The sequence below is a fragment of the Gorilla gorilla genome, chromosome 10 (genome assembly GCF_029281585.2).
Source record: "Gorilla gorilla gorilla isolate KB3781 chromosome 10, NHGRI_mGorGor1-v2.1_pri, whole genome shotgun sequence".
In the NCBI taxonomy this organism is placed as follows: Eukaryota; Metazoa; Chordata; class Mammalia; order Primates; family Hominidae; genus Gorilla; species Gorilla gorilla.
In genome coordinates this window covers 91356103-91379580 of record NC_073234.2, presented here as the reverse complement: position 1 = coordinate 91379580, position 23478 = coordinate 91356103, and the positions used below count along the sequence as shown (strand labels likewise).

The following is a 23478-nucleotide window of genomic DNA, read 5'->3' as shown; positions in this document are numbered from 1 at the left end:
ACAATAACTACATATTAACAATAACCCAAGGGTTTTTTTTTTATTTTTCTATTTGGTGTTTTCAATAATATTTTAAAAGGAAAATTGCGGACATGTAACAGTTGCTTTTATGTATTTATGTTTAAACCAGCAAAAACTAAGCAGTTCTCATTTTTATTCTTCACAATTTATCTTAGTATGCATACTGGCCTGCTAGCTTATTTTCTTTTTGTTAAAAACTTGGAAAAGTTATTAAGGAAATTTAAAAATGACAAATAAATTTGTTAACATGGTGAGAAAAATCATGGAAAGTAAAAAGTAAAGTTGAGCATTTCTTCCCTTCATCATATAATTTAAACTGAAGAGTCTGTCTTTTTTTTTTTTTTTTTTCGGTTGCCCAGGCTAGAGTACACTGGTGTGATCACAGCTCATTTCAGCCTCAAGCTGCTGGGCTCCAGCAATCTTCCCACCTCAGCCTCTCAAGTAGCTGAGACTACAGGCGTGTGCCACCCTGCCCAGTTAATTGTTTATTTTTTGTACAAACGCAGGGGAGGTCTCACTATGTTGCTTAGGTTGCTCTTGAACTTCTGGGCTCAAGTGATCCTCCTACTTTGGCCTCCTGAAGTGTTGGGACTACAGGTGTGAGCCATCACACCCAGCCTCTAAGAGTCTTACATGTGCCAAATTAAGTAACACAGTTATTCCTAAATTTTCTGCTTTTGTTTTCCTTTAAAAATAGGATGATGATGCTGAAGCTATCCTTGCTGCAGACTTTGAAATTGGTCACTTTTTACGTGAGCGTATAATCCCAAGATCAGTGTTATATTTTACTGGAGAAGCTATTGAAGATGATGATGATGATGTAAGTGAATTTGAATCCTGCAAAGAAATAATTGGTTGAGGGTATAGTGATCAGAATTGGTAATAGATTAGTTTAGTTTTTAAGAAGCAGGACATAATATAATTCAAAATTAGGCTAATTACTGATGTTCTGTATATAGCTTTTCTGGGTTTTAAGTATGTCTCCTTAGGATTTTTGGATTCATTTATCTTAGCTTTTAATTTTCTGCTAATAAGATTGTTCTGAGTTTATGAAACTTTTTTATGTTTGGTTAGTGCTATAGATCTGTTACGCCCTTGCCTTGACTTCACAGAACTAGGACTTTTTTTAGTGCACAAGAAAACATTTACTGGGAGGCATAGAATTTCTATTCAAGGTAGTATTGAATGATGGTTAGGTTAAGATTAGGTTGCATATAGATGTTTTGAATATGTTTATTGCTCAACGGCAATTGTTAGAGTAGGCTTTAGGTCCTTTTCGTACAGTGCATTCCACACTTAAGTGTAGATGAGTAATATTTACAGTAATACTTGTCTGATCATCCACTTTATCCACATGATTGTACTCTGTTCTTTAATTTTATGAATTGGCAGTGAGCAGAGTGATTCTTGCAGCTACTATGTGTTTTAATTTATAATCAGCCCCTTGATAGGAAAGTAGGTTTTCTCTTTTTAGACACTAGTTTATACAGTGATAAATGTTACTGATGCTACTCTGAAATGTGTGTTACATTCACTCAACACTTAACGCTGTTTTTCCTTTTCAGTATGATGAAGAAGGTGAAGAAGCGGATGAGGTAATGTTTACCAAATGAGCAAATAATTCTCTGTGGTTAACACATTGAGAAGCAAATTGAATGACTTATGTATTCCTTTGCTATAATCATTCTGTGATTTGGGATAAAAACATTTTGGAAAACATGATTTTAGAATTCTACAGCCAAACAATGTATGTATAAGGTTTCAATAAATAAATTGCAAAACTCAGCAACATTTTTTTATTTCAAATAATTTTGTTCTGCTGCAGGGTTATCAGCTCTTTGAAGAAGTCAAAAGCTGCAGTAAACTTTTCCAACGTTGGCTGCAGTAACTATTTTCAATAAAAGCTGTCTGGATGTCTCAAGTTGTGTTGGGAAATTTTTCATATTAGAAGCTTTCAAATTAAATTGTATTATCATCAAACTCTGTAATCATGAAAATCTGTTGATCCGTAGAGTAACTTGTATTAAATTTTCCCTACATTATGAGCCAATTTACCTACTATGTACATACTTCATGGATGCATTTTGAACTTTAATATAGGAAGGGGAAGAAGAAGGAGATGAGGAAAATGATCCAGACTATGACCCAAAGGTGAGCAAAATTAGTGCTGCTTTCTATTAAATTTAAGATAGCTAAAGTAAGAGTTGGTGTTTCTGAATATCAAGTTTCTCTCCGTTAAAGTCTTTAATAAATAAAGCCTATTGACTGGATAACTTTGTTTTTTCAGTCCCACTGGCATTTTGAAAGTACACATAATTTCAGTGGACCTTTTTCTAAAAAACATTGTTTTTTGTTTGGACTTTGTGCTTTTTATAGTTTCAGGTACAGTGAACCCTAGGATTCTATTTTAATGGGACGAATTGTAACAGTTTTTAAGCATTAGAAAATAAAGGTTTTTAAAAGATCTGGTTGTAGGAGTGTTCGGGAACTGGGGAGCAGTGCAGTTTGTTAGATCCTTCCAACTACTCTTACTCAGTCCCTGAGAGTCCTAGTCTATTATTCCTGAGAATTTGTTATATTAGGATTAGCAAAAACAAAGCTGATTGGTAATATAACTAACATAAATTGCTTGGTAACTTTATTTTTTTAAGATTATGGTTTAGCGTGTGTCATATTTTATGGAGTTAATTCTACAGTGTAAAGTTTGAGCTTGATTTTAGCATTTCAGTGACTTCCTAATAAAATAAATAATTTACCACCATTGTCCTATACCATTTCTTTTGACAACAGTGAGCTACTGTTATAATTAAGGCAGTAATTACTATTGAGAAATTCACTGAAGCAGGCAGAAGAAGATAGATTGACTTGTTGTTTTCCTTTAACAGAAGGATCAAAACCCAGCAGAGTGCAAGCAGCAGTGAAGCAGGATGTATGTGGCCTTGAGGATAACCTGCACTGTAATAGCCTAAACACAACTCTTATTTACTTACAGCCTTATGTTTTTGTATTTTCTTGGTAGACTAGGTAATTTTTTTTTGAAGGACAGGAAACTGATATTTTAAAGACCAATTTGTTCTACCTAGCATTTTAACTAGTTTTTCTGCCAGATATGTTGAATGCACAAATTCTGTCACGCATGTTCATTCATTGCTACATAATTTGGTTCTTCTGGAATATTTTTATGTAGCTCTTGGAGTACAGCTATGAAAATTAACAACTGTTAAAGGAAATACCTTTTTTTTGTCGTAATTTTTTCCTTGAAGAACCAAAGTATTTTTTCAGCTGGTTGTTGAATAGGGTTAAGTCCGCTTGGATTAGCTGTGCCTTTCATTACTTTGTTACAGAAATGCAGTGACTTATACTAAGACAATTTATGGTTTAAAAAAAATTGGCAAGACAACTATATGGTTAAGAATTTCCAGTATGACCACACCCAATAACTGTATTAGAGTGTTAATGGATTATTGTGTTTTAGGTGACATAGTTAACTGTAAAGTAACCTGACTCAGTATAGTTACTGGTACCACAGTGAGGTGAATAAAACGGGATTTTCAGAAGTTAGCCTGAATTTAACTGTATTTTTAAATTTAACCTCCATTAACTAAGCATCTTTTCTTTGTGGTAGGGTCTACCTTCTGCTTCCCTGGAAAGGATGAATTTACATCATTTGACAAGCCTATTTTCAAGTTATTTGTTGTTTGTTTGCTTGTTTTTGTTTTTGCAGCTAAAATAAAAATTTCAAATACAATTTTAGTTCTTACAAGATAATGTCTTAATTTTGTACCAATTCAGGTAGAAGCAGAGGCCTACCTTGAATTAAGGGTTATACTCAGTTTTTACCACATTGTTGAAGAAAAGGTACCAGCTTTGGAACGAGATGCTATACTAATAAGCAAGTGTAAAAAAAAAAAAAAAGGAAGAAAATCTTAAGTGATTGATGCTGTTTTCTTTTAAAAAAAAAAAGTTAAAGTTCATTTTCTTTGGGTTAGAGCTAGAGAGAAGGCCCCAAGCTTCTATGGTTTCTTCTAATTCTTACTGCTTAAAGTATGAGTATGTCACTTACCCGTGCTTCTGTTTACTGTGTAATTAAAATGGGTAGTACTGTTTACCTAACTACCTCATGGATGTGTTAAGGCATATTGAGTTAAATCTCATATAATGTTTCTCAATCTTGTTAAAAGCTCAATTTTGGGCCTATTTGTAATGCCAGTGTGACACTCAGCATTTTGTTCACACCACGCTTTGATAACTAAACTGGAAAACAAAGGTGTTAAGTACCTCTGTTCTGGATCTGGGCAGTCAGCACTCTTTTTAGATCTTTGTGTGGCTCCTATTTTTATAGAAGTGGATGGATGCACTGTTTCACAAGGTCCAAGATTTGTTTTCAGATATTTTTGATGACTGTATTGTAAATACTACAGGGATAGCACTATAGTATTGTAGTCATGAGACTTAAAGTGGAAATAAGACTATTTTTGACAAAAGATGCCATTAAATTTCAGACTGTAGAGCCACATTTACAATACCTCAGGCTAATTACTGTTAATTTTGGGGTTGAACTTTTTTTTTTGACGACAGTGAGGGTGGATTATTGGATTGTCATTAGAGGAAGGTCTAGATTTCCTGCTCTTAATAAAATTACATTGAATTGATTTTTAGAGGTAATGAAAACTTCCTTTCTGAGAAGTTAGTGTTAAGGTCTTGGAATGTGAACACATTGTTTGTAGTGCTATCCATTCCTCTCCTGAGATTTTAACTTACTACTGGAAATCCTTAACCAATTATAATAGCTTTTTTCTTTATTTTCAAAATGATTTCCTTTGCTTTGATTAGACACTATGTGCTTTTTTTTAACCATAGTTCATCGAAATGCAGCTTTTTCTGAACTTCAAAGATAGAATCCCATTTTTAATGAACTGAAGTAGCAAAATCATCTTTTTCATTCTTTAGGAAATAGCTATTGCCAAAGTGAAGGTGTAGATAATACCTAGTCTTGTTACATAAAGGGGATGTGGTTTGCAGAAGAATTTTCTTTATAAAATTGAAGTTTTAAGGGACGTCAGTGTTAATGCCATTTTTCCAGTTCCAAAATGATTCCATTCCATTCTAGAAATTTGAAGTATGTAACCTGAAATCCTTAATAAAATTTGGATTTAATTTTATAAAATGTACTGGTGATATTTTGGGTGTTTTTTTTTTTTTAAATGAATGTATATACTTTTTTTTTGAAGAGTGGAGAGTAGTGATGTCTAGAGGGAGCTATTTTGTGCTGAGGCCACTATGTTCTGTAAATATATAATTTTAAGAGCAACCTCACAATCCCTGCTAAGTGGAGTTTATTATTTGAAGACTAAAATGGAATTCCATAGTTCCTGATAGATTATATTCTGAGTTATTATTCTGAGTTATCTACAAACATTTTTGAGATTTGTCTTTACACTCTGATTGTAGTTTCCAGCAGCCCACGCACACTGCCAAGTAAGTCTCATTTTTTCCTGTTAGAAATGGTGAAATATCATATAATCACTTATAAAGAAAACTGATATGAAAAAATTTTAGTGTTGTTTGCTTTATGGTCACTGAAGTAGGGTAAGTGTTCCACAAATTCCACAAGTTGATAGTTTAACATGGATGTCTGAAAGCCACATATATAATTTCTTAGGATTCTTAAATTAGTAAATCTAGCTTACTGAAGCAGTATTAGCATCACTATTTTAGATTGCAAAAATACCTTAATTGTGTGGAACTGGCTTATAGAGTGGTACTTAAGAAAAATGGGATTCTACCTCTATTTCTGTTTTAGCACACTTAATCAGGAAAGGATATATTAACTTTCATAAAAATATTTTTGTTGTGTGAATAGGTTAATGATATGGTAAGGCCCCTAAAATAACTGAATTAATTGTTTATTGTAATTGTAGGCCATTCCCATTATTAAAAATAAAGACAAAACTTGGAGTAACTGAAAATCTTATCGTGCTATGTAGAAATATTGAACTAATATTCAAATATTTGAATGCTTTGGTTTCAGGGATTGGTTTAAAATTGGAGGCCTTTTTTATGGGTTAGTCTTACAAAAATTTAAGCCTTTATATTTTTGACTTTAAATCAAAACAAATGTTATTTTAAATGTACAGCATAGATTGGTAGTGCAGAAGAGCGTAAGTTCTTCATAGGAGCTTTAGAAAAGAGAAATATATGCTAATTCAGTTTTTTTTAATCTGCACTGTACATATATACTTGGTAATTATGAGCTTGATTTTGTTTTTGGAAAAATGTGTTCATAATTTAGGTAATTTGCTACTTAAAGCACTAAGTCTCTGATACCTGAAAAGTACATGTAAATGGTGATGGTGAAATAATACTGCAGTTAACTTAATAGATGTATACTGGTGATTTTTGTATGCTGGATTAAAACTCCAGATATTAAAATATAACCTGGATAAAAAGCCAAGTTCTTGGACTGATTGAGGATCACTTACATGACTTTACAGAAATGGAAACATCCTTGTTGGTATATGAAATTATTTTACTCAAGGATAAGTATTCATAAGAAATTTTGATTGATGTATATTTTCAAAAATACAGTATGCTTTGTATCTTGTGTTTCTTCCTTTTGACATCATATTGTCAGGTTTTCCAGTTTACAAAAATTAAGTTATTCACTAAAATCTTAGTACAGACAGTCCCTGACTTATAATGGTTTGACTTAAGACTTCAACTTTATGAGTTTATTGGGGTATTAAACACATCTTCTACTTATGATATTTTTGACTTACAGTGGGCTTATTGAGGCCCGACCATGTCATTCTCAAGCCAAGAGTCTGAATAAAAGAAGAAATGGGGTATTTAGAAATAATAGATTACTGGCGGGAAATAAGTCAGTCTGGTTGTTTAATTTTCCTATGGGAAATTGGGCATTTTAAGTTTTGTGGATCCTAGAACAAACTGAGTTTTATTATTTTGAAACCCAGGATAAAATACTACATAAAAGCATTGCTTTTTAGTTTCTTACATGTTTTATTCATTTATTTTTATTTTTGAGATAGAGTCTTGCTCTGTTGCCCAGGCTGGAGTGCAGTGGCATGATCTCGGCTCACTACAGCTGCCATCTCCCGGGTTCAAGCGATTCTCGTGCCTCAGCATTCCAAGTAGTCGAGATTACAGGTGTGTGCCACTGAGCCCAGCTGATTTTTGTACTTTTAGTAGAGATGGGTTTTCACCATGTTGGCCAGGCTGGTCTCGACCTCCTGACCTCCAGTGATCCTCCCACCTCAGCCTCTCAAAGTGCTGGCCTCTCAAAAGTGCTGGGATTACAAGCATGAGCCACCACTCCCAGCCAGTTTCTTACATGTTTTAAACTTAAAGCCAAAAAGAAGGAACTAGGAATGTGTGATTAAACGTGAGTGCCAGAAGTCGACAGATCTCATATCCAGAGTTGAAGGTCTTATTCATAATTTTATCATTCATAATGTATTAGGCAATTGCGGCTCTGGTAAATTTCATGAGGTTGTAAAATAGTTGCTACCAGAAGGCTCAAAATTTGTATGAGAGCTTTTAGCTGAGATTTCGAGAATCTGTAGGAATTTGTGAAGTGAGAGGAAGAACCTCTGAACGGTGAGCAGTTCAGGTGGAGGAACAGGAGGAAATACAGGCGAAGGTCCCAGAACAGAACAATTGAGGCTACATTCAAGGAATTGAAATAACTGGAAATACACGTAGAAATACAAGTGGCCAGTCCATAGAAAGTTTAGCTGTGGAAGTCCTCTTAATGGGTTTAAAACACTGGAACCACCTGTTACAAAAGTATTTCAAGTGAGAATGAGGATGACCATTCCATGTAGAAATTTTTTTTTTTTTTTTTTTTTTTTCCTGAGACAGGGTCTTACTCCATTTGCCCAGGTTGGAGTGTACTGCTGCCATCAGCCTCTCGAGTAGCTGGTATCACAGGCACGTGCCACCACGCCCAGCTAATTTTTACATTTGTTGAGAGGTGTTTCACCATGTTGGCCAGGCTGGTTTCGAACTCCTGGACTCAGGTGATCCACCCATCTTGGTCTCCCAAAGTGCTGGGATTACAGACGTTACCCACTGCACCTGGCTGAAAGATAATTTTTAAAGGAAGACATGATTGATAGACCAGGTCAGCCATTTGAAGGTCAGAACATTTGAGGTAGGTGGGCCCCAGGGGCCAGTAAAGGCCTCAGGGTCATATGTATGCAACTGAAAAAGTAGGTTAAATGACGTGGCAGCAGCAGTGAACAAGACGCTGTTAGAGAGCTGTTAAGATAATTTACTTAGCCAAGAACAAAAGCTTTATTTAAAAAAATTGCTGAATAAAGTTTTATCTGCAGTGAATCCCCTTAGTCAAACTCCAGATTGGTGTTTTGGGGTAACTTGTCAGTATTACAGCTTTCCTTCAACTCTGAAAATAGTTGAAAGAATTCCAGTATATTCTTTACTCTGATCAACATACTTTTTGGCTCAAAAAGTTTTCTAGTCTTATAGGCGTTTTCTATTTCAGCCCTGGAATGGGCCATTTCTCCAAGGATTGCTGGCTTCTTAGAATAGGGAGTATTAGAAACTTAAGTCCAGTTGCTGGATATGCTCTTTACAGGGTATTTCTAGGGCTTTTCAGGTGAAAGAAAATTTGTACATGTATCATAAAAACTGAACGCACAGTGGATACTTTGAAGTTGAATCAAACAATGTTATTTTTCCTACTGCTACTACTGTCCATATTTGTAATTATCTTCAAATAAGTGGAATCAGTTGATCCAACTAGGAAAGTAGATGAGGTTGCTCTATAGGAATAAGAATCCATGAATAAAAATGGAGATCTAATTTTAGACTAAAACCTTTCAGCCCCTAAACAAATGTCTCTGCTATCAAATTTTAATGGATATGTGTGAGAATACAAGTAGTGTCTTTGGGTAGTAATGTCTTTAAACAGGCTTTAGAGTCTGTCTACCACCAGTTGGTTCAGCATCAGTGTTTTCATCTGTATTGCGAAAGATCGTGGTGAGCATTAATAAGGAAACAAAAGTACTTAGAGCCTATGAGCACTTCCTAAACATAAGAAAACCTAAAGTTTGTGATTGGGATTACTTTTTAAATTGGTTTTAGAACTTTATTTCTGAACTAGTTGGGGTTTTCTTAGTTCAAAGGCAAAATTCCTCCTAGGTATAAGGGATGCATTATTCAGTGTACATAAGAACACTGAGACTAAGACTGGATAATAAAATTAAACATATGCCTCGTTTTGAAGATTTTACATGTAAAAAACAAAAAAAAATTGACCTTAACCTAAAGTGAGCTAGGTTTGAAAATCTCATCTCATTCCTTTCTTGTTTTATTTTAATACATGTGTTTTCATATGCTGTTTACTTTCTTTGGCCTTTGGCAGAACCCAGAAATGATCTAGGGTAAAACGAAATGAAGTATCGCTATATATTTGGATTTCTCATGCTTCAGAATACCCAAATTGTCATTATTCAGGTTATCCCTTCTATCTCCAACATTTACCTGGAGCCTTGACACTGGTGTGGATGTGACATGGGTGTCTGTCTTGAGATCAGATGTGATTTTAGACTTGGATTAGGCCAGTCAACAAAGTTTTATTTTTATTATTTTTGAGATGATTCTCACTATGTTGCCTGGACTAGTGTCTAACTCCTGGGCTCAAGTGGTTGTCTCACCTCAACCTCCTGAGGTGCTATGATTACAAGTGGGAGCTGCCGCACTTAACTACGGATTTCAAAACTGGAGGCTGGACCTGTTGTCTTTGCTATTCATTTGGCTTGGTGAGTGGACTTAGCCACTTCACGGCAACTTGGAGATGAATAGCCCAGTGTATTTAACCTGCATTTGCACTATTTCAGCTCTGCTTGGCTGCCTTTTCTTTTACTTCTGCCAGTGGGCTTTTGTGCATGTGTTTTACTAGTTCAACATAGGATCTCCTTTTCATCAGTACCTACTCTTTGGTTCTATAAATCTGAACTGGTTTTGAACCAGTTCAAAATACTCTAGAAACACTTGCTTATTAATGAGTTTCCTAATTTCCAGCACTGGGCTTGGAACTTGGTAAGTGTACAGTAAACTTTTGGATGTATAGGTCAGTTAGGATTTATCTAGACCCATTCAATGTACCAACCATAATCCTATGTGGGATTGTGTAGCAAGTCGAATGATTGATTCTCAGTAGTTCAGTCTCTAAGGTCTTTTGTAGTTGTCATATTCCTGTAGATTGAGAAAACCAATGAAACAAAGCTGGATTGTGTATACAGTTAGCTCTTTCATAATGCAGGGGCTAGGGGCCCCAGCTTCCTTCAGTCAAATCTATGTATAAGCTGATTCCCCCAAAACTTGACAGCCCACTGTGGAAACTTTACCAATAAGTCATTTAACACACACTTTGTATGTTATGTGTATTATATACTGTAAAAAGTAAGCTAGAGGAAATGTTAAGGAATCGGAAATATATTATGGCCAGGTGTGGTGGCTCATGCCTGTAATCCCAACACTTCGGGAGGCTGAGGCGGGCCAGTGACTTGAGGTTAGAAGTTCGAGACCAGCCTGGCTAATATGGAGAAACCCTGCCTCTACTAAAAATACAAAACTTAGCTGTACGTGGTAGTGGTGTGTGCCTGTAGTCCAAGCTACTCAGGAGGCTGAGGCACAAGAATTGATTGAACTCTGGAGGGGGAGGTTGCCGTGAGCCCACAAGAATTGACTGAACTCGGGAGGTGGAGGTTGCAGTGAGCCGAGATAGTGCCACTGCATTCCAACCTGGGCAATAGAATGAAACTGTGTCGTGTGTGTGTGTGTGTGTGTGTGTGTGTGTGTGTGTGTGTGTGTGTGTGTGTGTGTGTGTGTGTGTGTGTGTATGTATGTGTATGTGTATTTACTCAGGTGGAACTGGATTATAACAGTCTCAATCCTCACTGCCTTCATGAATAGCTGAGGAGGAGGGGGGTCTTGCAGTCACAGGGGTAGTAGAGACAGAAGTAAACCTGGAAGTGGACCCTCTTAGTTCAAATTTGATATTCAAGAGTCAACTTAGTTGTTTTTTAAAGTCAAGGGAAGGCATATCAATAGTTGCAGTTACCTAGTACTGCATAACAAAACAACCTCCAAAACTTAATGGCTTAAAACAAGCAAAATTTTTCTGACTGGGCTTAGTTTGTTGCAGTCGTTTTCCAAAATGACCAAAGACATCAAAGCTTAAATTACATATTGTATGCCTGTTCAGGGAGAAAAACGTATGCTTTTCCCCATCATTTTGGAATCTTTTACTTGAATTATAGCTGGACAATTGATTTCCAGATAAATACGTAGTGAACTCCCTCAGACAAAAATGTCAAGCTTGATTGGTAAAGGAACCTCAAGTGGTATGTATAAGGTGACCATTAAGTACACGTGTTTTCAAAAGTTGGGTATAATGTAACTAGACTGAGAGGTTTCGAGAAAAACTTCATTGCTATTCCATGTATAGTTTTAAACTAGTGGGATTTCAGTTTACAGTATTAATCAGTAATTTGGGGAGAACTTAGTGTTCGTTTAACATTAAGATAATAAAAATAATGCCTTAATCATACTTGATTGAGAATATTAATTCCCTTTTTATGCGTAAGGATAGAAGTTAAGTAACTTTAACAATGACACAGTTGATTTGTGTTGGATCCAGCATTTGGATGGCCCTACACTTTGCACTGCCTTGTAGATATTTCTGTCACACAACTAGTGGTTAAATAAGCATGTTCTTTAGGCTAGAGCTTTCAGAGATGAAATATTTTAGAGACCAGAGTTAATCTAGATTTCATTTTAAACAATATTCAGATAATCTTTCCTTTTTCTCTCCCCTGCCCTGAAGAGTTTGTATTTATAATGTTGTATAACACAGCCCCAATACAGTGTGGCTTATATAGGTTTTTCTCTTAGGCTTAGACATAGACTCTGGGACTGATATGGGAGCTTCATGGTTCTCAGGCAGACTTTCATTCTACTTTTTGTCTTTGGCAAGTTGGTTTGTTATCAAGTGGCTGCTGGGGCTCTATACATCATGTCCAGGTTCAAGGTACAGGATGGGCTGAAGGAGGCTAAAGGCTACTGGCATCCAACCTCTCCTGTAAAAAGAAGAACCTATGGTTTATGCTCACAGTGCTAAAAGTAGGATAGTAAATAAAATAGAGCTGGGTGTGAATGCCAAGGGAGGTTAGGATGACAGCCACATTGGCCACATATGTCGAAATAAGTTGATTTAGAAAAGGATTATTTGATCAAGGATATCCTGGAACATAAAGCAAATAACTACATTTCAGAAATAAGTGAACAGGGCTAAGAAAAGTAATTTTCTTTAAATACTGCCCAAAAGGATTAATTATGATTGGAGTCCTGCTTTGCCCAAGGCTTTTTATTTCATTTTGCATGATAACCTTTCTCAGAACCATGCATGCACAAATGAGGTTGAGACAATGACTTAAAAGTGTAAGTGAAATCTCATTAGAAACAAAAACTTTCTGGTTTCTGACATGTTTAAGGGGTGCTCATTGTTAACAATGATTTACTTAGGTAGTTATTGTGATGGGGGCGGTTCTAATGGGATTTCTTTTTCTGGTAGGTTTAGTGGCAACATACAAGCTTGCCATAAACATTTCCTGGGTTTTATCTTCTTGTAAAAGTGTTATTCCACCTTTCTGAGTCTGGCTACCCCACAGAATTCTTTTATCCCTTTTACTCTTAGATTACCTTGTCTGTAATGAAACTTACTCTCTCTGAAGCCTGAGTTCCTCTTCTAAAGTAACACCACTACCACCTTCTTTATTCTCATGTTTTTGGGAGGAATTGTCTACACTCACTGCTATATGTCCTCTATCACCTAAGAAAGGTATTTGCCCATTACTGGATTTTTTTTTTCTTACAGAGATCAATAGTGATCAAATTGAACAGCCTATGTCCTCAGGCTGTGTGTTTTGTGGCAATGAAAAAATGACAGCAAAAGAGGGAAATATCCTTGGAATTTAGTTCCCTAAATGGAGGTATTTACCCAAGTGACTGTCAGTTACATATCTGAGTTGCAAACAACGGGTTGCATTTACCGGGTTTCAGAGTAGAAGCATACTTAGGAAAGGTGGTAGGTGTTCTTGGGCTTTTAAGCGGGGACAGAGGATTGCTTCCACTCTTAGTTACTGGGGTATCTTGTCACCCCAAAGACCCAGAGCCAGAATATCAACACTTGTGAGTGATTGCAGTTTTGTGACAATATAATACTGGTTCTCTCAGCCTCCTTCATTGGATTACCTTCCTCTCTGCTCCATTTCATCCAGTTCCATATTTTCGTTTGTCACTTCAAAGCTAATATTACCATAACAAGTTTACAAATAATCAGACTTCCTGGTTACTTGTTAATAAGATAGCCTGCTTGCCCATTTTGAATAATATCAGTACATTTCCAGACAAAACGTTAGTCATTTCCCCTCAGTTTAAGTCCTGTCAATCAGCTCTCCGTTAGGTACAATGGCAAAAACACTCATCCAGGATCTTGGATATTTAGTGAAGTAGACGTGAAAATTGGATAACTACTCATCAGAGTTTGAAGTGATTAGGAAGGAATTAACTCAGCCAGAGGAAATCTGGGATTTGAATAGGGCTTTGAAGAATGAAAGGTTTACAGAGGATTTGGGAAGGTAAATTGGAGGCTGCGAGGACAAGGAGATGTATGACTGGCACTCGCTCAAGGTTGAGTGGAACGAGAGTCAAAATAAGTAGGACCCATTCTGTGGAGGGCTTGTCATGCAAGGGTAAGGAATTGGAATGTATACAATGGGAGGCGAATAGAAGTTTTCTGTCATGTTTTAAGAGTAAAACTGAAGGCCATGTGTATGAGAGTATGGATCAGGTGATTGGGCCACCCAAGAACTTAGATGAGAGAAATGAGAACTGGATTAGGCTGCTGGCAGAACAGAAAGGACGGAGACAGCTGATGGACGGTGCTTGGATCCACAATTGTGTTTGTACTACAGTTAAAAAAATAGCGCTAAGCACTCATAAAGCACTTGCTTTAAGCTGTTACACAGATTGATCACTAGGAGGCATCAGTTGATCAACTAGTAAGGCAAAAAGGAAGGCAGCTCTGGACACCCACCTAAGAAGTCTGGATAGTTCTGTGTTAATACTTAACGTTTTCAACTCAAGGACTTTTGGAAACTAGAATCTAGAATATTTCTTCTGAATAGTACTTCAAAGATGAAATAAGGCTAAGAAGTCTATACTGCACTCTGAATGTAAGACTATTTGGTTATTTATTTATTTATTTATTTTGAGACAGATTCTCGTTCTGTCACCCAGGCTGGAGTGCAGTGGCGTGATCCTGGCTCACTGTAACCTTCACCTCCCTGGCTCAAGCAATTCCCCTGCCTCAGCCTCCCGAGTAGCTGGGATTACAGGTGCGGTGGGTTTTTTTTTGTATTTTTAGTAGAGACGGGGTTTCACCATGTTGGCCAGACTTGTCTCGAGCTCCTGACCTCAGGCAATCCGCCTGCCTCAGCCTCCCAAAGTGTTGGGATTACAGGCGTGAGCCACCACGCCCAGCCTTGGTTATCTTTTATACCCCGATGAGGGTAATGTGACATGTTCATAATTTACTGGGTTTTAACTTTTTCTTGAAAGATGTTTGACCTTTGGTCTATCCAAATCTTTAATAATGATCATTGTCATGAGTTTCTACTGTATATTGCAAATTGGTTTACAGATCAGAATTTTGTAATGATTATGAATTAAACACTTAATAACTTTCCAAGTTCTGTTACATGTCTTTAAGCCAATATTGATTAATGGACTTTTAATCAAGTGTTTGACTATGTAACTGCCAAGTAAGAAACTTACCAACTCAGTTCCATTACTGTGTTTCTCATGCTTCTAAATACTCTTACTAGAAAACAGTAGGATACTAGTTTATATAAACACCTCTCATGATATTAAATTGCATGTTGCTTGGGAAAAGGTTTGTGGGATTTATTTTAGATGATGTCTGACTATAAAAGCATTTAAGATTCAGAGAGGCCTAGCATGTAGTTATCCATTTAAAAAGTATACCAGAGATATGTTTGTAGGGCAAATTTCAAGTCCTTACATTTCAAGTTTTAAAAAGTAGGATGCATCATGAAAAATCTGTCAAAAGCATTTGAAAAAATTGATATTCTTTTTATGATGGGTATGGACTTCTAATTCAATTCAAGATTTCTACCTATGTTGAGCATCTACTTGGTATCAAGACTTTTTCTAGGTGATTGGGACACATCAGAAACAATGGTCCTTGCCCTCTTGAATAGCTTGCATACTGTTCTAGTGGGAAGGGGAACAGAAATAAGCAATAGGTACAATAAATTATTGAGTAGCATGTTAGAAGATAATATATGCTATGGGAAAAATTAAGGGGAATTGAGTGGCTACCATTTGAGAGTGATCAGGATAGGCCTGTTGAGCCAAGACTTGAAGAAAGTGATGGAGATAACTTTGAGTGCTATGCTGAAAATAGATAACAAGGATAGAATCAGGGAGACAAGTTAGGAGGCCATCATAGTAATCCAGTGGGGGTATATGATGGTGCTTTGGATCAGGGTGGTAATGAAGGAAGTGGACAGAATCCAGATTTAGTTGAAGGCATAACCAGTAGGATTTCCTGACTAAATGTGTAGATTAAATATTGGGGGAGAAAAAATTACTACAAGGCAGGCATGATTCTACACACTTGAAGGCCTGGGGCAAGAGTACAATGGAGATACCGTATGTTTAAATATTTAAAAGTACTGTTTAATGAAAATATGCCCAATGTGCCTGTCTTGACAAACTTTCATTAGAACTGGGAAGCCAGGTTTGTATTTATGCCAGAATATAACTTGTGGGCAGAGCTGACCCTCAGCCCATGAGCCACCTTCCTTTTCTTCCCACCCCGGCTCTGAACTGTATGGCAAGGGGCCTCCTGCACATTTACTTGGATGCCATAACCAGTATATTCGAACTGCCCCATCCCCCTAACACATCAGTGCATGCAATGATGATGTAATGCATTTCCTGGAACAGCTGGGGCTATTCTGGGCAGGGTATTTGGCGTCTTGAGTACCTAGAGTGTAGTGCAGAATGAGTATGCTCTCTAGATTGACATGTCATCTTGACTCTAAAGCACTCAATCCTAAAGCTCAGGGCCTTGGATAAGGGCCTTTCCTGGCCTGGTGTAAGGGCAGTACTGATCTACGGTTTTTAGTTTGAGCATCTGTACAGAGGATTGCTGTCAACTGAGAAAGGGGGCTGCAGGTAGAGTAGGTTAGAGTGAGGAAAATAGTTTGGGAGCTCATTCACATGTTTGATTTCTCTTAGACTACACAAGCCATACTGTAGAGAAGTGTAAATGGAGAATTTTCAACTTATAGTAGCACTCACTGGCCTGGAATTGATAAAAACTGAAGGCTGTTTTTCACTATAGTTAATTCTAACCTATAAACTGGAGCAGTTCCATGTAGGAATTTGTTAAAACCTATTGTGTATGAATTACAGACTCCTCTGACCATCCGAGTGTTCTTTTTCAGTTTTTTTTTTTTTCCTATGACCTAAAATCCCCTCAGACTTAAACCTCTAGTGAACTACTCAGTAAATGGCTTTACTAGTAAGTGTTCCCTTGCCTGGTATGTTTATTATTTTTTAACTTCAGTGTTTTATTCTTCCGCAGTAAGCAGTTGGATATAAGTTGGGGGTATAAATTTGGGACTCTGGCATATAGATGTTATTAAAAGTGATGAGATTGGATATCAACAAGGGAATGAGTGTAGATAAAGAAGAGAGCCAAAGACAAAGACTTGGGGCATTCCAACATTAAAAGTTTGAAGAGAAGAGAAAGAACCTCATAATGGAGACACTGGAGATGTAAAGGAAAACTGAGTGATGTCCTTGAAGCCAAGTGATAAACTTTATCCAAGAGAAGAAAATGAACTGTCCAGTGCTGCTGATAGATAACTTTATATTGCCAGCTGTAAAATGTACTTTCAATTAGCCATTTCAAATTTGTTTACCAAAGCAATGATTTTGTTGGCTAGTTTTCTAAACTTCAGTAACTTTTCAGTGACTTGTAGGTTTTCATTGCATATACAGCTGAATTTTTTTTTTTTTTTTTAAACAGGGTCTTGCTGCCACCCAGGCTTGTATAGTGGTGCGATCCTAGCTCCTGCAACCTTGAACTTCTGGGCTCAAACAGTCCTCCACCTCAGCCTCCCAAGTAGCTGGGGCTACATGGCGCATGCCACCACACCTGGCTAATTTTTTTTTTTACATTTGTAGAGGGAGGCCTTGCCATGTAGCCCAGGTTGGTTTCAAACTCCTGGGCTCAAGGGATCCTCTCACCTCAGCCTCCTAGAGTGTTGGTATTACAGGTGTGAACCACCATGCCTGGCCCAAAAGTTTTTTTTTTTTTTTTAAGTTATTTTCTGTAATGCATTTTCTGTGAATTTATTGTCTTAAAAAATTGGCAAATATGGCCACTTTGACATATTTGCCAAATATGAGCATATGGCAACTATGCTCTTAATTTGTTAAGTCACCAACTGTTGGTGGTAACTGTTGAAATAACAAATTAAGAGCAAAGTTATCACCAATCTATGGGATCCTTACACTACTGATATTTTCAATAATGCACCGTAGTCAGACATTGTAGACTTAACCTCTGAGCTGCTCACAAAATTACTAAATCATTCTGAAATACGTAACTGCAAATTCTGGGCTTTAAAGTCTCTAGTTAAATGGGTGATTTTGAAAATTGGTGGCTGTTCAGACATTTTCAAATGAGAATAGAATGCATTTGTTTCAGACTGATAAACTGCAGAAGGTTAGATAACACCAAACACATTTGAGTTTCTCCTAAGAAAATGACTTGGGCCTCCAGATTACATCTCATTTTTTTTTTTTTACCCTATCAAGTTTGTTTTTCCATATGAAATGTTTTTCCCAACTACACCTGCCCTTGGAGACTGTGAATAACAGACTTAAAGGAAGTATCCTTTCCAGATGAGCTGAAGAATGTCATCCTCTTAAAAGAATGAACAGCTGGTCATGTAGAAATTCTCTGGAATGCTCACTTGTCCTACAAAGGCAGGGGAGCAGAAAACATGTAGTTTTTTTGTTATTGGTATACATAATTGTAAATCTTTGAGATAATTTTACTAGAAGTCCACATAATTTTAATAATTGCCTTTCTCCTGAAAAGATTGCTAATAAATTAACAATGTGAAGGCTAGAAAGCTGGCCAAGCATAATCCGGTGGGACTCAGGATTGCTGGCTGGATTGTCCCGTTTGATCAGACATTGTTTCTTAGATGAATATTCAGGACGCCCTCGTGTATAAAAGTTGTCCTTTGTTCTGATTACCTTGGTATTAAGTTCGAATTTCTTACCATGACACACAAAGGATTCGATTCTTGCTTAGCTCTCTAAGCTCCTCTCACTTTCTCTTCCCCTCTTGAATTCTTTGCTCTTGCCACACAACTAGCAGATGAACTAATCTATCTGTTCCAACGTGGGCACAGTAGCAGCCCTAACTCTTACCTTGGCCCACTCTGACTTGTCTAGCCCTGGTTTAATTCTTCGTATCCTCGTGAGGGTCCGCACGTAGTTGGGGCTGTTTACTAAACGGATGAACTTCCCTACCGGGAGGCTAGGTCTGGGTTATGCCTTACTTCCCAGGAAGCGGCTTCTATAGGCATTGTTTAAATGTAGGAGTAGGAGGGAGCTGGAGGTATTGCATTCCCCAGGTCACAGATAAATGAGATTCCAAAACCAAGATCTGGCTAGGCCTTAGAAAGAGGGACCAGCGAGGCCGACCAGACGTTTGGAACTGCGCCTTGCAGTGTGGGATCTCAGCACCGGATATTACCCCGGTTTGTAGAGAGTTGAATTACTGTTTTAAGAGACGTTGCACACCGTACGGGTCAAGAAGAAAGCCGAAGACGGGTTAGCGCCTGCGGTCGGGGTCGAGAAAAAGCAGGCGAGATGCGACCTGACGTGGGTCCACCTCTCTCCACCCGTGGCAAGCCCGACAGTCGCACTATTGCTTTAACAATCGCCCTCTTTCCAAGAAGAGCTACTTAGTGACCGTGAGCGAATATGCGTGGGAAGACACGATGTCCTCTCGGCCTCTGTGCGCTCAGTTGTTTAACTAGGCGTCCGGGGAAGGCACACTCGCGGGACTCGCGGGACTCGGCCCCGGCCTCCCAGCTCGCCCAGGGCACGACGCTGGTTCTGCGGGCTTTCGGAGCCCAGCGCGAATCCCCCGGGCTAATTCCCAAGAACCGAGAGGCAGCACTGCCTGGAGGCTGCCCCCGCCTCCGCGCCCCCGTCCTCACTTTCTGAGGCTGTTAGCAGAGAGTCCCGCGGGCCGGGGAGAAGCGGGACGCGGGGTATGGCCTCGCAGCGCCCTGTGAGCGTCGGCAGTAGTCAGGCAGCCAGGGCTCCTTGGGCGATCGCCCTGGGTAGAGGAGAGGAGTTTCCGGGGCTCGGGTCCAGGTCGCCTTCCAGGGGAACAAGCGCGGAAGCAAGTGGGCGGCGAGAGGCGGAGCAAGAGACGCTGGAGGGCGTGGACGCAGCCGGCTTTGGAAAGGCCCCAAGTTAATGAGGCGTGCGCCGGCTGCCGAGCGCCTCTTGGAGCTGGGCTTTCCCCCGCGGTGCGGGCGCCAGGAGCCGCCTTTTCCGCTGGGTGTCACTCGGGGGTGGGGAAGATGGCCCATTCAAAAGCGCCGCGAGGGGGCCCGGCAAGTGCCCTTCAGTGAGCGCTCGCAAGAGGACGGCAGAGGCCCGGCAGCTCGGAGCTCCGGGACCTTGTGGCGCATCAGGACGCGGCTGTCCCTCTGCCGGGACCCAGAGCCGCTGCCGCCGCTCTGCCTTCTGCGTGTTAGCCTCCTCTGCGCGCTCCGGGCAGGCGGCCGTGGGAGCCGCTGGGGCGAGGACGGCGCGAGGCTGCTGCTGCTGCCCCCGGCCCGCGCGGCTGGAAACGGAGAGGCCGAGCCAAGCGGCGGCCCCTCTTATGCTGGGAGGATGCTGGAGAGTAGCGGCTGCAAAGCGCTGAAGGAGGGCGTGCTGGAGAAGCGCAGCGACGGGTTGTTGCAGCTCTGGAAGAAAAAGTGTTGCATCCTCACCGAGGAAGGGCTGCTGCTTATCCCGCCCAAGCAGCTGCAACAGCAGCAGCAGCAGCAACAGCAGCAGCAGCAACAACAGCCCGGGCAGGGGCCGGCCGAGCCGTCCCAACCCAGTGGCCCCGCTGTCGCCAGCCTCGAGCCGCCGGTCAAGCTCAAGGAACTGCACTTCTCCAACATGAAGACCGTGGACTGTGTGGAGCGCAAGGGCAAGTACATGTACTTCACTGTGGTGATGGCAGAGGGCAAGGAGATCGACTTTCGGTGCCCGCAAGACCAGGGCTGGAACGCCGAGATCACGCTGCAGATGGTGCAGTACAAGAATCGTCAGGCCATCCTGGCGGTCAAATCCACGCGGCAGAAGCAGCAGCACCTGGTCCAGCAGCAGCCCCCCTCGCAGCCGCAGCCGCAGCTCCAGCCCCAACCCCAGCCTCAGCCTCAGCCGCAACCCCAGCCCCAATCACAACCCCAGCCTCAGCCCCAACCCAAGCCTCAGCCCCAGCAGCTCCACCCGTATCCGCATCCACATCCACATCCACACTCTCATCCTCACTCGCACCCACACCCTCACCCGCACCCGCATCCGCACCAAATACCGCACCCACACCCACAGCCGCACTCGCAGCCGCACGGACACCGGCTTCTCCGCAGCACCTCCAACTCTGCCTGAAGGGGGCAGCTCCTGGGCAAGACAAGGTAAGGTCCCGGCACTCGCGCTCCCGAGGAGTGGGTCTCGGGGGTAGTGAGTTGGGAGGAGTAGGAAGCTTGTTCACAGGTTCGGCTCCTGTATGGAGAAATCAAAACTCATTCCAAGTTTCTGGGGCGATGGAAGGAACAGAAACAAGCTGGGGCCAGGAGAGCTGGGCAGAGAGGGGAGGCTGGGGAGATCCGGGCCAGGCAAGGGGCCTCGCGGACCGCGCCCGCGCCCATCACGACCGTCCTTGTCCCGTGGTGCGTCCCCCAGCCCCACTTGACTATATATTTGGGCAGTTGAGGGAAACACCGCGGTGTCTTTCTGAGCCCGCTTTGTCAGGCGGACCGGCCCGAACAGAACTGGTCTCGGAGGGTTCTTAGCCACCTACTTCACTGGGTGTCATTTCTTTCCAGGTTTTGAGGACTTGAGGAAGTGGGACGAGCACATTCCTATTGTCTTCACTTGGATCAAAAGCAACACAGTCTCTCCGCCCCGCACCAGATCAAGTAGTTTGGACATCACCCTACTGAAAACTTGCGATTCTTCTTAGTTTTCTGCATACTTTTCATCACGATGCAGGAAACGATTTCGAGTCAAGAAGACTTTTATTTATGAACCTTCGAAAGCATCGTCTTGTATGGTGAATTTTCTAGGAGCGATGATGTACTGTAATTTTATTTTAATGTATTTTGATTTATGATTATTTATTAGTTTTTTTAAATGCTTGTTCTAAGACATTTCTGAATGTAGGCCATTTTCCAAAAAGGAAACTTTATTTTCAAAAACCTAATCCATAGTAATTCCTAATCTTGGAGAATAAAAAAGGGCGGTGGAGGGGAAAACATTAAGAATTTATTCATTATTCCTCGAGTACTTTCAGAAGGTCTGACACTTTCATTGTTGTGCCAGCTGGTTGAAATTAAAACTCTGATGTTACTTTTTTTGAGGATTTTTATTTTTGTTTTTGCTTAGACATATAGTTTGTCTAGAAGTTTAAAAAGCTAAAAGTTAAAAATGGTGTAATTATGAAAATCTAACAAGATAGTTTCTAAAAGGAAATCAGTAGTAAGGATACCTGATTTCAAAATATTTAAAACATAACCTAACTGATGGTAGGATGATTGTATCTTGAATATGTGGTAGGGCCACATCTACTGTAGGAAAACCTTGCTTTTATCATCTGTGTGTAAAGGGCTTAATAAGGAGAAGAGGCCTTTTGACTGATTTGTGAGTATAAATGCATTTGCTGTTTCATTTCTGAAATGTTGTGGAGGAAAAGAGTACATTTAACTTGTATAAGAGAATATTTGTACTCCTGTCCAGGCTGCAGGACCTTTCTTCGAGAGCTTTGCACACTTGACTTGACCACATTTTCTGATCCCTTCACTTTGTTTTAGAAGCACACTGAAAAATCTCATTGTTTAAAGTACAATTTGTAAATATTTCAAAGGTCTAGGAGTCATAACTTTTTGTTTTCATACTGAAAATGATGTTGATCAGAGAAACCAACTGTTTTGCTTTTCATTGCTCTGTGAGAAATTTGAGGATTCTGTTTTGCTGTTAGGTAAGCTAAACTCAGAAATTGTAAAGGAAAAGACTGGATAAACACAGGATTTTCAGTAAGAAAACAACCCCAGTCTTGTCTTAGAAGCCACTTGTTGAGGAGTCTGTTGGGGAAAAAAAGAGGATATGCTTTTAAAGGTAGAACAAACCTTCTTCTGTGTTAAATCAAAAGGATGTTCAAAATCCACCAGGACAGATGCTACTCAAGTTTAAATGGAGCCATAGATGATACAAAGTCCTCTTGGGGCCGAAAATCACTTCCTATCTGCATGGCTTTACTAACTGGTTTCTGTTTTCCATTATCTTTTTCACAGAAAGTCTTGGTCAGTATTTTTCCAGCATTTAAATTGAAACGGTCAGTATTAGACCACTGCTAGGTTATGTAGTCAAGAAATAAAAATAGAATTACATGCTACAGATGTCTTTATTCTCCTTCCATCTAGAAAGGAGTTCCAAGGTCAAATTACTTTTTAGTGCAATAGTTAAATGACATTTTGAGATCATAACTCATATCCAAAAAGTTGCAGGGAAAATTAAAATAGCTTTCCCCTATTAAGCTAATGGCAAACAAAACTTAAGTGGACCCCCACTTCCAGTGGTTGTTTAGGTTGCAGTTAAGAAAATATGCTGCCAACATTTAAAAACTTGTTTCATATGTATATATGTATACACATATATGAATATGTATGTATATATACATATATGAGAACATGTGTGTACACATATATGCACATATATGAATATGTATATATGTGTATGTATGTATATATGTATATGAAATGAGAGCCACATCTAAAGATTTCTTAAATCAAGTTTGGTTCAGCTTCCTTAGAACTATGGCTGTACTTTTTGAGGAGTACCTCATAGTACTATATTTTTAGTGCATGCAAATCATAGTAACTCCAAATGAAACACAGTTTTTTCCCAATGGAGGATTTTTTTTTAAATTCTTGTACTAAAAAAAAAATCCATACCAAATATTTTTACAAATTAAGATTGATGTAGGTTTTAAAAAAGGCATTTGTATGT

General features: G+C 39.5%; 2 protein-coding genes across 11 annotated transcripts in view; both read left to right on the top strand.

Annotated features, from left to right (window-relative positions):
* The window catches only part of NAP1L1 (nucleosome assembly protein 1 like 1), a 38433-nt gene extending 33245 nt beyond the window's left edge, over window positions 1–5188 (top strand). For 4 of the 10 annotated variants that reach the window (XM_063694171.1, XM_063694170.1, XM_063694168.1 and 1 more), the window contains 4 exons: window positions 719–841; window positions 1587–1616; window positions 2122–2172; window positions 2907–5188. In XM_063694171.1, the coding sequence (XP_063550241.1) occupies window positions 719–841; window positions 1587–1616; window positions 2122–2172; window positions 2907–2942 (240 nt within the window). In that variant the 3' untranslated portion in view covers window positions 2943–5188. Of the gene's footprint in view, window positions 1–718; window positions 842–1586; window positions 1617–1846; window positions 1943–2121; window positions 2173–2906 lie in introns of those variants that run through there. The other 6 variants (XM_031001037.3, XM_031001034.3, XM_031001035.3 and 3 more) reach the window with 3 other exon arrangements.
* Window positions 5189–17502: 12314 nt separating this feature from the next.
* PHLDA1 (pleckstrin homology like domain family A member 1) lies at window positions 17503–22864 on the top strand. The gene is made up of 2 exons (XM_031000936.3): window positions 17503–20888; window positions 21300–22864. The coding sequence occupies exon 1, from the start codon at window positions 19672–19674 to the stop codon at window positions 20860–20862; it is 1191 nt and encodes a 396-aa protein (XP_030856796.1). The 5' UTR covers window positions 17503–19671; the 3' UTR covers window positions 20863–20888; window positions 21300–22864.
* The last annotated feature ends 614 nt before the right edge of the window (window positions 22865–23478 follow it).

Excerpts from the sequence above, each read along its gene's own strand:
- PHLDA1 (XM_031000936.3), top strand. The coding sequence starts at position 19,672 with ATGAGGCGTGCGCCGGCTGCCGAGCGCCTCTTGGAGCTGGGCTTTCCC.